The sequence below is a fragment of the Malaclemys terrapin genome, chromosome 4 (genome assembly GCF_027887155.1).
Source record: "Malaclemys terrapin pileata isolate rMalTer1 chromosome 4, rMalTer1.hap1, whole genome shotgun sequence".
In the NCBI taxonomy this organism is placed as follows: domain Eukaryota; kingdom Metazoa; phylum Chordata; order Testudines; family Emydidae; genus Malaclemys; species Malaclemys terrapin.
In genome coordinates, this window is record NC_071508.1 from 139,973,492 (window position 1) to 139,986,107 (window position 12,616).

A 12,616-nucleotide genomic window follows, 5' to 3' on the forward strand; every position below is an offset into this window, starting at 1 on the left:
CAGTCTTATCCTCTAATCCATCAACATGGTTTATTACCAGAACATAGTTCAAAACAGTCCATAATAAAATCCCAACACATATTCCATTTATCACCCCAGTGCAAACACACATTTAAATCCCGACACATCTTTGTCCCTCGATGCCACATATACCACACACTGGCACCTTTGGCCATGGCCTCTTTGCCAGTCCTCTTCTGTCCCTCTGCCAGGACAGCCACCCCAGCCCCTCCAACTGGAGTGCAACCCTGCTCTTCCCAGTGGAATCATCCACATTGGGAAATCATTCTTGCCAGAGGAGCATCCCTCAACTCCCTCTGGCCCTCTAACTATTCCCCAAGGTTCAGCCTTTCAGTGCTGAGACATCAGTCTTGGCTCCAGCTTGGAAACAGCAGGCACCTGCTGCCTTCAGCCCTGGCTCTCTGGCTTGAGGAGAAACCCCTCTTGCTGCTCTCCTTGCCTTCAGCCTTCTCCCAGGAACCACAGTCAGTCTCCTAGCTCTGGCACCTCTCATCTGCCCCTCTCCCAACTGACTCACGTCTGTGTTCTAAGGCAATCCTCACTGGCTCTCTTTCTTCTCTAGGGCGCAGATAACCTCTGTTAAGCCCAACTGAAGTGAGCGGAGGCAGCACAGGTACCAGCCCTGCTCCTCTTAAAAGGCCAGTGTTACTCCATGACACATACTAACCAATGAGAATGAACCATTCTTTTTCAAAATAACTAAAAAGTATAAATGCAGGACAAGATTAAAATCAATTATGTAAATCAAGATTTCCTGCTTGCTGATTTAATCAAAATCAGTGCTTTAAATCAATCCACGCTGTTATGTAAATAAGTGAATACCACCTGGTGCTGTGGTAACTGAATATCTTCCCTAGGACAAAATGATTTTTTCTCTCTCCCCTCTACACATGCAGACTGAGAACTGATGGAGAGCCCTGCAGCTGGGATGCGTGTAGATGGAATAGGCCACAGCCATCCACCCAACTTTCAGCATGGCAGGTCTGGGATGTACACCTAGAGGATCATTCCATGCATGGATCTCAGGAGGAGGTGGGAAGTGAGACAGTAAAGGACGTGGATGGGATAACATGATGATCTGGCATCATGCAACTTCCTATCTATGACTTAATTCTGCAACCCCTTCTCATACTAAGTAACATTTATGTGACTAATCCCATTGAAGTCAGTGGGACACTTTGAGTAACTATTACTAGTATGAGTAAAGACCTGCAGAACTGGACCATTGCAAGTCACAAAATGCTGATTAAGGGAATCAGGGAGGATACCAGATTAGCCTGAATCCTCCCACTCAACCTACCAATGTTAGCTCATTAATGAATATCTATAATATAGCAACACATTCATGTTGCTATAAAGACAGCTTGGTAAGTATTTCCATTGTTTTTATTACTCTGTTTTTGAAATTTATATTACGCAAGTAAAAATGTGCTGGAAAATAAAAATCTTTAGGCTGTAGTTTTGGTGGTGTTTTTTAAATAAGTGCAATTTAAATGTGGCTATTTCAAAATGAACAGAGTAAAAATATTAATAGTTTAAGAAGCTTTTTAAAGCTTGCAAAACTAAAAATAACTGACAAATTTTAATCGCTACTCTGTGCAAGTCCTCAGCTAGCTTTTGGTACTTAAATTGACTATTTAATTGGCTCGACTTGGGTAAACAACAGGCACCATCAAGACTTGTTAACGTGGAAAAAAGAAAAATAGTTCAAATTTTGATTTAATCTTCACAACAATATAGTATAAGAATTGAATAATCGTGCTTAAAAACTTTAGCATGACAAATCTCAAGCACTATCCCTAACTTTGAATTCCCTGGCTTCCGATTGCTTCTGTCTCGTCTCAACTTTAACTTTTAAAATGACTATTAAGGAGATTTTTTTTTTAAGGCTGATTGATCCAAATCTGAGTTACTATTCCTTTTTTTATAGCGGTTTGTAAAAACCATGCAAGTTTTTCTTTGGTCAATGCTTCTTTGCACAGTAGTAAAGTCAGCATCCCCATATAAACAAACAAACCCAGTGGGTGTGTGCAATAAAGTTATTAAAAATAAGAAGTTTGCTTTCAACTCTGCAAGATGTTTTTTGATTTGGATTTTTTAAACAAAATAGAACCATGAGAAAAAGGTTTTTTTTAAAGATTATGGACAAATAAATAACAAAAAACAAACCCAGAACACTGAAGGCATCCTTTTAAACATGGTTAAAAAAAAAAAAAAAAAAAGTTAAATAAAGTCTCCACTCCAACTGAGTGTAAACCACTTCCATATATTCTGGTTACTTTTAGAAATAATGATACCACATTAAAAATAATGCCTAACCTACATTCTGAAAGTGCCAATAATCTTCTTTGTAATGAGATTCCATCGGATACAATATTCCCAGCTCTGATGATGGAAGAGGTAAATGGAGACCATTTTATTTCTAGTCGTATTCTGAAATTTAAGGCACTGATACAGCTTGAAAGACTATTGAAGGGTCATGGCTTTGCTGGATGCAAAGAAACAAGGGTGGGGGGACACACCAAAGAAAGGGCTGAACATAAAGAACTCCGTACTGATAAGTCTAGAGGCATCCCTTCAGGACAAACTAACCCAAAGGCCTGACCCCTCTCACTGAGAAATCCATGGAAGGGGACCAAAAAGGCAAGAAAACTTCCTGTTCCTACATTGTCTCTCAAGGGTCAAGAAGATGGAGTTTTGATGGGGAGAGGCCTCCTAATCCTGGGACTCTGTTAGATACTAGGAGAGCCAACTGTAAGGATGGCTCCTGACACCACACAGCTTCACTAGCTCCCACGTTTCCTTTGGCAGCACACTTCCAAAGAACCATGCTGCCATTGGCTGAGTCCCTTTGAGACAGTAGAAATAGCAGTTGCTGGGGATGGAGGAGTCACTGAGAGTGAAAACAAAGCTCCCAGCTGTTTTAACATGTACATCTAGAGGCTGAGCAGGGGGACGTGGACGACAGACAAATCCCTACTTCTCTCATCCCCAAAACAACCCTCCTTTTGTGCAGGGCATCCACAGGAAACCAGGAGATGGAGGCAGTGCCATGGAAGCTGCACTCCCCATCCCCCCCTCCAGTTAGACAAGGCAGCGTGCCTCTTTATGCAAAGGGGGGGTGCTTTTGGTCTACACTGATTCAGTTAGGGATAGGTGATTTTTCCCTATCTGTGAAATGGGTTAATCTTTGCAAAGAACTTAAATATATGAGGGCAGAAAATACTTGTGCCACTCTCCTATACAAAAGAGCTTTGCACTTAAATCCTGAGAACCAAAAGACAGAGGATTTGGAAAGTGACAGGCATTTTTAAATAAATACTTGAAAGAATGTTTTCCAGTTGCGAAAGCTGCTCCTTGAATTAACCTATTAAACAGAAATGCAATTCTTGGCAGAACAGGTCAAGATCTCTGGCAGAGAAGTCCATTGCAGACAATGGAATAAGTAGTTTGATAATATCCAACATACAACAGCTTGGGCCTCTAGCATGACTAAACTGAGTTTTATTAAAAGTGACACACAGAGAAGGTTATGAACTGTTATGGGGATGAAATAAGACTCAAATTTCCTTTGACCGCACAGCCTTGTACTAGATCCCAGAGTCACCTGAACCTTCACTATGTATTCCCTCTTTGTCTTATAGCATTTATTTAGTGGTCCAGTCAAATGGGAAAGGAAATTTAAAAATCTGTTCATAGCTTCATAACATCCTCTAAAACCTGCATGAATAAATAATCTTTAGACCTTGGAATTAATGTGTTCGCTCCTGTCTGGAATTAATTCCAGGATTTTTATAGCCATTTAAATTAAGTAGTTTCCATTACTAGCAATTTTAGTAAAGGTAGGCCAATCATAAAAGCAGTCATTTGGTCTACTTCTAGGTCCATTTTGCAATAAGTCCAGGTACTCTCCTAATCACTGCTTGTTCTTTATAGACAGACACTGGAACACTGTTTCTCTTAGTCATTATAAATGACTGTCTGCGTCCTCTTTCCTAATCTTTTCATTTTGTTTTCAGCACATTTCCTGCTTTCACCCAGGAGAAAGAATCCAGTTGAAACCTGAGCATTCCACAGTAGTCAGTCAGTCTCTTCTAACTCTACCTTTTAAACCTACCTTCTTTTGGACTCTATCTACTCTGAATATTTCTGTGAGTACTCTTACTTTATTCATATGCTGGTTGCTAATTGGGATTTACATGTTTATACCTATGTAATTGATTATTTTTATTTCAAGACAGTTATTTTATTAGGAAATGTACTAAGAAGGGCAACAAAGAACTATATAGCTAGACTACACAGCAGATGACAAAACTGATTAGTGTGAAAAATAGACCACATTATGAAGAAGAATGTATACTCAACACAAAATCTTGAATTACCCAAAAACGGAGGAAAACTACCATTAAGTTAGCGTACACAACATTCTATGATTCAGTAAATACAAGTCATTAAAACAATTAAATTCAAAGGCCAACCTTTTATGCTTGCATTCATCATGTCATGCATAGGAGTTGCAGGGTACAGAGCATGTGATGTGACAAAGTGTACCTACTGTAGCACTTGGGCATAACAAGATCTCATAAACCTTGCCCTTAAATTTCCTCTTTTTGTCAGCCTAACAGGTATAATTTTACCTAAATATAGCCTTTTATGTTTTTAAATACCCCCAAGCACACATACCCCACTATGAAATTTCTTACCTCCAATATTCTGAATAATTATCGTACTTCCCACAATAACCTATAAAACAATTGATTTCTTTAGAAAGGGTAAGGAAAACTAAAAACAAAACTTCAGTCTATAACAGTCAAATTGTATATTCATTATCTTAAACCAAATGTAGAACTGATAATTAGTACTGAAAGGAAGGGTGTCTTCTGTTTAATGACTAGTTTATAAAATATGGAAACAAATGCAATAGAACAGCAAAAAAAACATCACCAGAATACTGTATTTTCATTTTGAGATGACAGAACAAAAGTAGTTATAAATGAAGTCTGCTCTGTAGACCGCTCATTTTTGTATCATTCAGAGGGCATATGAGTGTATTCTAATAATTTTCTTAGAACTTCACTGCATCTGTCATTTGGCTCTGAAGAGACAATCAGATAGTACATGCAAATCTCTTCTGTGTGTCAGCCTCATCAGAGACTATGAATATTTTACTCTGAACCTTAAACCTCATTTTCTCTTTAGAATATTACAAATTTACTCTTAGATCAGGGATTTTTTTAAATTTAAATGTCTGATTGTTTGTAGGACCAGTGCTGGGAACGAAGTTTACCAGTCCAGAAAGCACTGAACTGATCCAAAGTGTATCTAGCCTTTATAGCCACGAAAGAAGCCCTTAAAATTTGTAGCCAATGGGGCTAGCCTGTCAGCTTGCTATGTTATATAATCTGTTTGATAATATTATTTTGGTTTATATTGCAGTAGATATTATTTCATTATATTTGGCTGTAATGCAAGGAACCTACAGGTCTGTATCCTGTATGATTAGCTAGAGCAAGCTAGCATAAGTGTTTGTAACCTTTGGCATAGACAAATTGCCTGCCAGTTACCCTTCTGACTTTGGGGAACTGAATGGAGAACTGAAGGTGTTTACCAAAATTCTGGGACATATCTGTAACCACAAGGTATACCGCAAGAACATGGAAGTAACAGTTCAGGCCAAAGGTAATGGTTTTGAGAATGAGATAATCGATATTAATATGTAAGAATATACTAGTCTGTAGAGTAAGTGCACCCTGAGATTTATCTGGATGAGGAAATAAGACTTGGGCATGGGAAGTTGGGCACTGATAGGAATATTCAGGATAGTGCCAGGACCCTATAAGAGGGCAAACCCCCATGTTGAGGAATCCTTCTCTTAGCTTAACAGAAAAGAACTTAAAGAAAGATAACTATCAGCTTAGCTTCTGCAATATAACTTAGCTACTCAACTCTCTAACCTGATCTCTACTATTTTGGGATTGAGGAACCTGGACCAACAAACTCATTGGACATGCCAGAGACGAGGGCGGTCCTCTGTGTCACACTACCAGGGCGGTCCTCTGTGTCGCACTACCAGATCCCCGAAGAATGGTGAGTACGACAGTTTAAATAGCTTTTGTAAAAGGGATGTTACCACCAGGAACTATAGAACTGTACTCTTTTTTTGTGGATCTGTGATTTGTAGCTTTGATTTCTCTCGTTTATTTTAATAAAGATCTTAACATTTTGACTTTGTCCACAGTGTGAATGTCCTTGCTGCACACCTCAAGAGTCCGGACAAAGTATTGAACTCTCTACATTCTCTAATTCTGTAGCCTGATTTTGGGATAAGGATCTAAGTATCTTCTGGTCAGATCATTGGCAAGCCTATAATAAATCAGCCCTATAAAATCAGGTTAACAAATTATGTTTGTGATTACTATCTTGCTGTCTTTCTAGTTCAATTCCAACATATAACCATGGACCAAGGTAGTGGGTACTTATTTTGTGGGCACAAAGATAGTAAGAAAATAATCAGTGCTTGAATATTAAGGTGTTGGGCGCAATGGAAAAAGCGAAGAAAGAGGAATAAAGAGAAGAAAAAGAGGTGGCTGAAAACCTGGATCAACTTCTACATACCATTTCAAAGTTCGGATTCCAATCTTTCAGGTAGTTTATAGAATTAAATTTCGGTTGTAATGTGTTACAAAATAGTAGTTATTAAAATCATGCCTAACTAATATCATGCCTAACTAGTGGTGTTCCCCAAGGGTCAGTCCTCGGACCAATCCTATTCAACTTATTCATAAATGATCTGGAGAAAGGGGTAAACAGTGAGGTGGCAAAGTTTGCAGATGAAACTAAACTGCTAAAGATAGTTAAGTCCAAAGCAGACTGTGAAGAACTTCAAAAAGATCTCACAAAACTAAGTGATTGGGCAACAAAATGGCAAATGAAATTTAATGTGGATAAATGTAAAGTAATGCACATTGGAAAAAATAACCCCAACTATACATACAATATGATGGGGGCTAATTTAGCTACAACGAGTCATCGTGGATAGTTCTCTGAAAATGTCCACGCAGTGTGCAGAGGCGGTCAAAAAAAGCAAACAGGATGTTAGGAATCATTAAAAAGGGGATAGAGAATAAGACTGAGAATATATTATTGCCTTTATATAAATCAATGGTACACCCTCATCTCGAATACTGCGTACAGATGTGGTCTCCTCATCTCAAAAAAGATATACTGGCACTAGAAAAGGTTCATAAAAGGGCAACTAAAATGATTAAGGGTTTGGAACGGGTCCCATATGAGGAGAGATTAAAGAGGCTAGGACTCTTCAGCTTGGAAAAGAGGAGACTAAGGGGGGATATGATAGAGGTATATAAAATCATGAGTGATGTGGAGAAAGTGGATAAGGAAAAGTTATTTACGTATTCCCATAATACAAGAACTAGGGGTCATCAAATGAAATTAACAGGCAGCAGGTTTAAAACAAATAAAAGGAAGTTCTTCTTCACGCAGCGCACAGTCAACTTGTGGAACTCCTTACCTGAGAAGGTTGTGAAGGCTAGGACTATAACAGAGTTTAAAAGAGAACTGGATAAATTCATGGTGGTTAAGTCCATTAATGGCTATTAGCCAGGATGGGTAAGGAAGGGTGTCCCTAGCCTCTGTCTGTCAGAGGATGGAGATGGATGGCAGGAGACAGATCACTTGATCATTGCCTGTTAGGTTCACTCCCTCTGGGGCACCTGGCATTGGCCACTGTCAGTAGACAGGATACTGGGCTAGATGGACCTTTGGTCTGACCCGGTACGGCCTTTCTTATGTTCTTATGTTATGTTCTTATGCCAGAATTGAAGCTGAGAAAAAAGCAAGATAAGTATGACATGTTTCTAAGAAGTATGAGACCTTGTCATTTGCCAAGGCTGGAAAGAAATGTCTAACACTACCAGAGAGCTAACATTACCAGCTTTTCAACAGTAGAAACCACGCATTTTTGGTTCTGACTGCTTGTGGTTAACACATTTAGAATGGATATGATAAAAACGGATTTAATATTTTTTTAAATATCAAGATTTATTACTGGTTGAGGTAACTTGATCTAATCTTAACTTTGGTCAATAAATCTGACATAAGGATCTGGCCAGTGAAGCAGAAAAAAAAAAGACTTCTGCATTGTGCTTTTTTTGTCTTCAGGAAGTTGTTTAAAAAGGCAACCTTTTATTAACTCTGTTTTGGCAGTTCACACACAACCTGAAGTACTCCACAAGTACTCCACAAGTGCTCCTTGTTCTTTTTGCTGATACAGACTAACACGGCTACCACTCTGAAACACAGATCATAATAATAATAATAATGGAGAATGGGTAATGTTTAATATATTTCCCTCTCAAAAAGGAGATCCACTCCAGTGTTTTTCCTGCTGTGACAGGGTATTGACCCCACACAAGGCAGAGTGGGTTAAAGTAGGTCAATTAACCTTATGTGCTGCACCTAGAGGAGAGCCAGAGCTCAATAAAGCCTAATGGAAGAAGTAGCTCAGCTGGGAAGGAGCAGGTTGGGCCTGTCTAAAGGGATGAAGCTGAGAACAGAAGGGGGCTGCTGCAGAGGAAGTAGTTGGCAGTCACTCCCTGAGGGAAGGGAGGTTTCTTTAAGGCTACAGCGTCTTGACAAGTCAAAGGGAGGAAGAAGTCTACAGTCACTCCCCGGGAGGAGGGTATTTGGACTGGGGAGACCGGGGGACTAAAAAGGGGATGTAGGAAAGAGCCCAGGGAAACAGCGACAGGGTCTGGGAGCAAGAAGACCGTAGCTGGGAGACACATGGTCCCTGGGCTGGAACCTGGTGGACCCAAGTTTCCCTGTCAGCAGCTGGGAAAGTTACACAAGACCTGGCCTTGAACTGGAAGACTGCCTGGAACAGCATGTGGACATTAGATTCAGTGGGACGCTGATATCCTGGAAGGGGAGGACTACAGTGACCTGGCTGGAGGGCTGAGTCACAAAGAGGGAGTACCGTGAAACTAGGAGAGTGAGGGGGAGATGTGGTAGGAGCAATTGTCAGACAGGAAGCCTCAGACCTGAAAGGAGCTAATAAAGAGGTGTCCCAACAGTGAGTGAACTCCGTTACACCTGCACATGCTACATCTAATACTGGACAAATCTGGTTAAGAAAAATGCATGCAGCAGACCATCTATTAATCAACATGGAAGCCACATCAACTTATTCTTAACCCCAAAAAGCCTTTATAAGGACTTCTGAGAATAAGAATTGTTCATCTGAAGTGATCACTAAATTTATAACATTCCTTAAACTTTGTCTGATTTACTTACAGTATTCACCTTCCACATAGTATCTAAGGTACATCTTCACAGCAAACACCCACCCACCACAGAGTCTCTCAAAGCCTGGGTCAACTTACTTGAGCTCATGCTGAGGAGCTAAAAACAGCAGTATAGATAGGGCCCTACCAAATTCATGGTTGTGAAAAACATGTCACAGAACGTGAAATAAGCCCTTTCCTGTAAAATCTGATCTCCCCCTTGCTATTGGGAACACCCCAGCCAGGGGGCTCCTAGGTGCAAGTCCTGGCTGGGTTTGTCCTTCCCCTGCACAGCTGCTCTCGTCCTCAGGGGGAGATCAGACCCACTTCCGAGTGCCTCCCCTGCTGCAGGAAGCTCCAGCCCCGGAGGTTCCTGCAGCTGGAGGAGGCTTGTGCAAGTGTGTCATCCGATATCCCCCTGCTGCTCTCCTAGCTACAAGTCCCTACTGGGCTGGGGAGGACAGGACTTGTCCTTCCCTTGCATGGCAGTTGTGTGGGGGGGTGGACAGTGGGGGAAAGAGATCAGATCCACCTCCCCCTGCTGCAGGAAGCTCCCTGCCCAGCACCGGAAGTTCCTGCAGCTGGAGGCTTGTGGGGGTGAGTCTGATATCCTCCTGCTTCTGGAAGCACCCCAGCTAGAGGACTCCTAGCTGTAAGTCCCTGCTGGGCCAGGGAGGAACAAGTCTTGTCCTTCCCTTCTTGCATTGGGGGGGGGGGGGGGGGGGCTCAGACCCACTTCTGGGTACCTTTTGGGTTGAGACCCCCAAGGTTAAAACACCATATTTCAGATGTAAACAGCTGAAAACGTGAAATTGACCAATTTTAAAATCCTCTGGCCGTGAAATTGATCAAAATGGACCATAAATTTGGTAGGGCCCTAAGTATAGATGTTTGGGCTCAGGCTCTGAAACCCAATGAGGGTCTTGGAACCTGGGCTCTAGCCCAAGCCTGAACATCTATACTACTATTTTTAGCCCTGCATAGCAGGTCCTGCAAGCTTGAGTCAGCTGACCTGGGCTCTGAGACTCACTACTGCAAAGGGGTTTGCTGTGTAGACATCCCCTAAGCTCTCTAAGAGTTGAAGCACCATAGTGATTCATTCAGAGACATCTGTAAACAGATTATGTGGTAATATTGTGCAGAATTTGAATGTCATAAAAACATTAGAAATGGAGTTTTGGGATGACTAGGTGGTAGCAAAAACTAACAAACTGTAGTAAATACTACCTGTATCAAACTAATCTGTGACTGGAAAGTAACAACAACATTTTCCTTCAAGATGTCTTTGTGTTTAAACAGAATATGCCACCATAAATTAAAGCTACCTATTTTAGAGCTGACTAAACTTTTGGCCTGGACAGTCTAGAACTGTGGTAGGCAACCTATGGCACGCGTGCCGAAGGCGGCACGCAAGCTGATTTTCAGTGGCACTCACACTGCCCGGGTCCTGGCCACCGGTCTGGGGGGGCTCTGCATTTTAATTTAATTTTAAATGAAGTTTCTTAAGCATTTTAAAAACCTTATTTATTTTACATACAACAATAGTTTAGTTCTATATTATAGACTTATAGAAAGAGATCTTCTAAAAACATTAAAATATATTACTGGCATGCGAAACCTTAAATTAGAGTGAATATATGAAGACTCGGCACACCACTTCTGAAAGGTTGCCAACCCCTGGTCTAGAAATTGAAGGTGCCACAAGGACTCCTTGTTGTTTTGGGGGAATAGTAGGAATTTATTTACAAAAATCATGGGGTTTGTACAATGTTACGGTTTTGCTAATTATACTACATAGCTATTTCTTAAACAGGAACGATGTAATTATAGTCAACAAAATATTTATCAGAACTAAAGTACAGAATAAAAGAGACATGGGTACTGTAAACAGAAGTTACCTTCCCAGGTGATCCAAATGCAAAGAGACCAAGATCTTCATAAGAAGTGACAGCTGTTAAAAGAAAAAACAAAGTATTTCCAACTTCATATTCACTTTAGTTATGAATAGTTGGGTGTGAATTTTTTTACAATGACAAAACTAAAGCAGTATTTTATGATTCTCATTTAGAATATAGCTTTAGGATGTAAACACTGTCTTCAACATACATTGCTACATATACATAACGATTTAGAGAAATTTATATTACAGTAGTTTTACGTTAAACACGATTACAAATATATGGATACCACATCACCTTCTCTTTAAGAATTCTTGTAGAGTATACCATGGATTAAACCATTCTGAACAATATTTATTAAACAAATTATTTTATTTCATTTTCATAAAGAATAAAAGGGGGAGCTTTGTATTACAGTGGACAAATCTTTCAAGAAATTAAGCCTCAGCGCCCAGTTCTGCAAGGTTTTGAGCACCCCCAACGCCCACTAATTTCAGGGAGAGCTGAAGGTGCACGGTACTTTGCAGGGTTAGCCCCCAAGAACAATCACTACAGCTCCTTACATACAGTGTAACCTGCACTGAGGTCCACCTTCAAAAGTAATCCCCTGACCTAAGCAACCATGTTAAAAGTAATCCAAGTTTCCAATATATATGCTGGTAACTTAAAAAGGGATCATTCTGAATGGAAGAATTAATCTCAAAATGTTGGTTGGTCCACAATTTGTTACTAGAAAATTAAGGAGTTTCAAAAAGATGTAAATTATTCTCAAAAATGCCACCACCTTTCTTCTAGTCTATATTAATGCAGGACATGGCTGAGATTCAAACTGCAGTAAAAAGAACAGGAGTACTTGTGGCACGTTAGAGACTAACAAATTTATTAGAGCATAAGCTTTCGTGGACTACAGCCCACTTCTTCGGATGCATATAGATCCGAAGAAGTGGGCTGTAGTCCACGAAAGCTTATGCTCTAATAAATTTGTTAGTCTCTAAGGTGCCACAAGTACTCCTGTTCTTTTTGCGGATACAGACTAACACGGCTGCTACTCTGAAAACTGCAGTAAGTATTTTAGAGGGCAAATCAGTCTTAAACACATGTTTTTATTTTTATAACTCTTATACTCTTTCCTCTCACTTAGCCCCCTGGCAATGTGCTTTACCATCTCTTCCCATGTCACAACTTATTTTGGCCCCAGCCCTGCAAGTTGACCTGCCAGGACAGATCCCCGAGCTGAGTCCTGCTGAAGTCAATGGAATGTCACATGGGAGAAAGCATCAGCCTGCATCAATCAAGTTGCAGGATTGGGGCCTGTGGTGGGGCAGCTGCCCCACCCCAGTAAACAGGGGTTAAAAGCAGCCCTGGAGAGGGCTGCAACAGGAAAAGCTGGGC

General features: G+C 40.6%; 1 protein-coding gene across 4 annotated transcripts in view; it reads right to left on the reverse strand.

Annotated features, from left to right (window-relative positions):
• Nucleotides 1-12,616, reverse strand: part of SLC38A6 (solute carrier family 38 member 6) — a 56,183-nt gene that overhangs the window by 37,219 nt on the left and 6,348 nt on the right. For all 4 annotated transcript variants that reach the window (XR_008444706.1, XM_054025676.1, XM_054025677.1 and 1 more), the window contains exons 4-5: nt 11,225-11,277; nt 4,725-4,764 (exon numbers count right to left, since the gene is read on the reverse strand). Coding sequence is in view for 3 of the 4 variants with exons in the window: in XM_054025676.1 (XP_053881651.1) it covers nt 4,725-4,764; nt 11,225-11,277 (93 nt within the window). In the remaining variant the exon portion in view is untranslated. The remainder of the gene's footprint in view (nt 1-4,724; nt 4,765-11,224; nt 11,278-12,616) is intronic.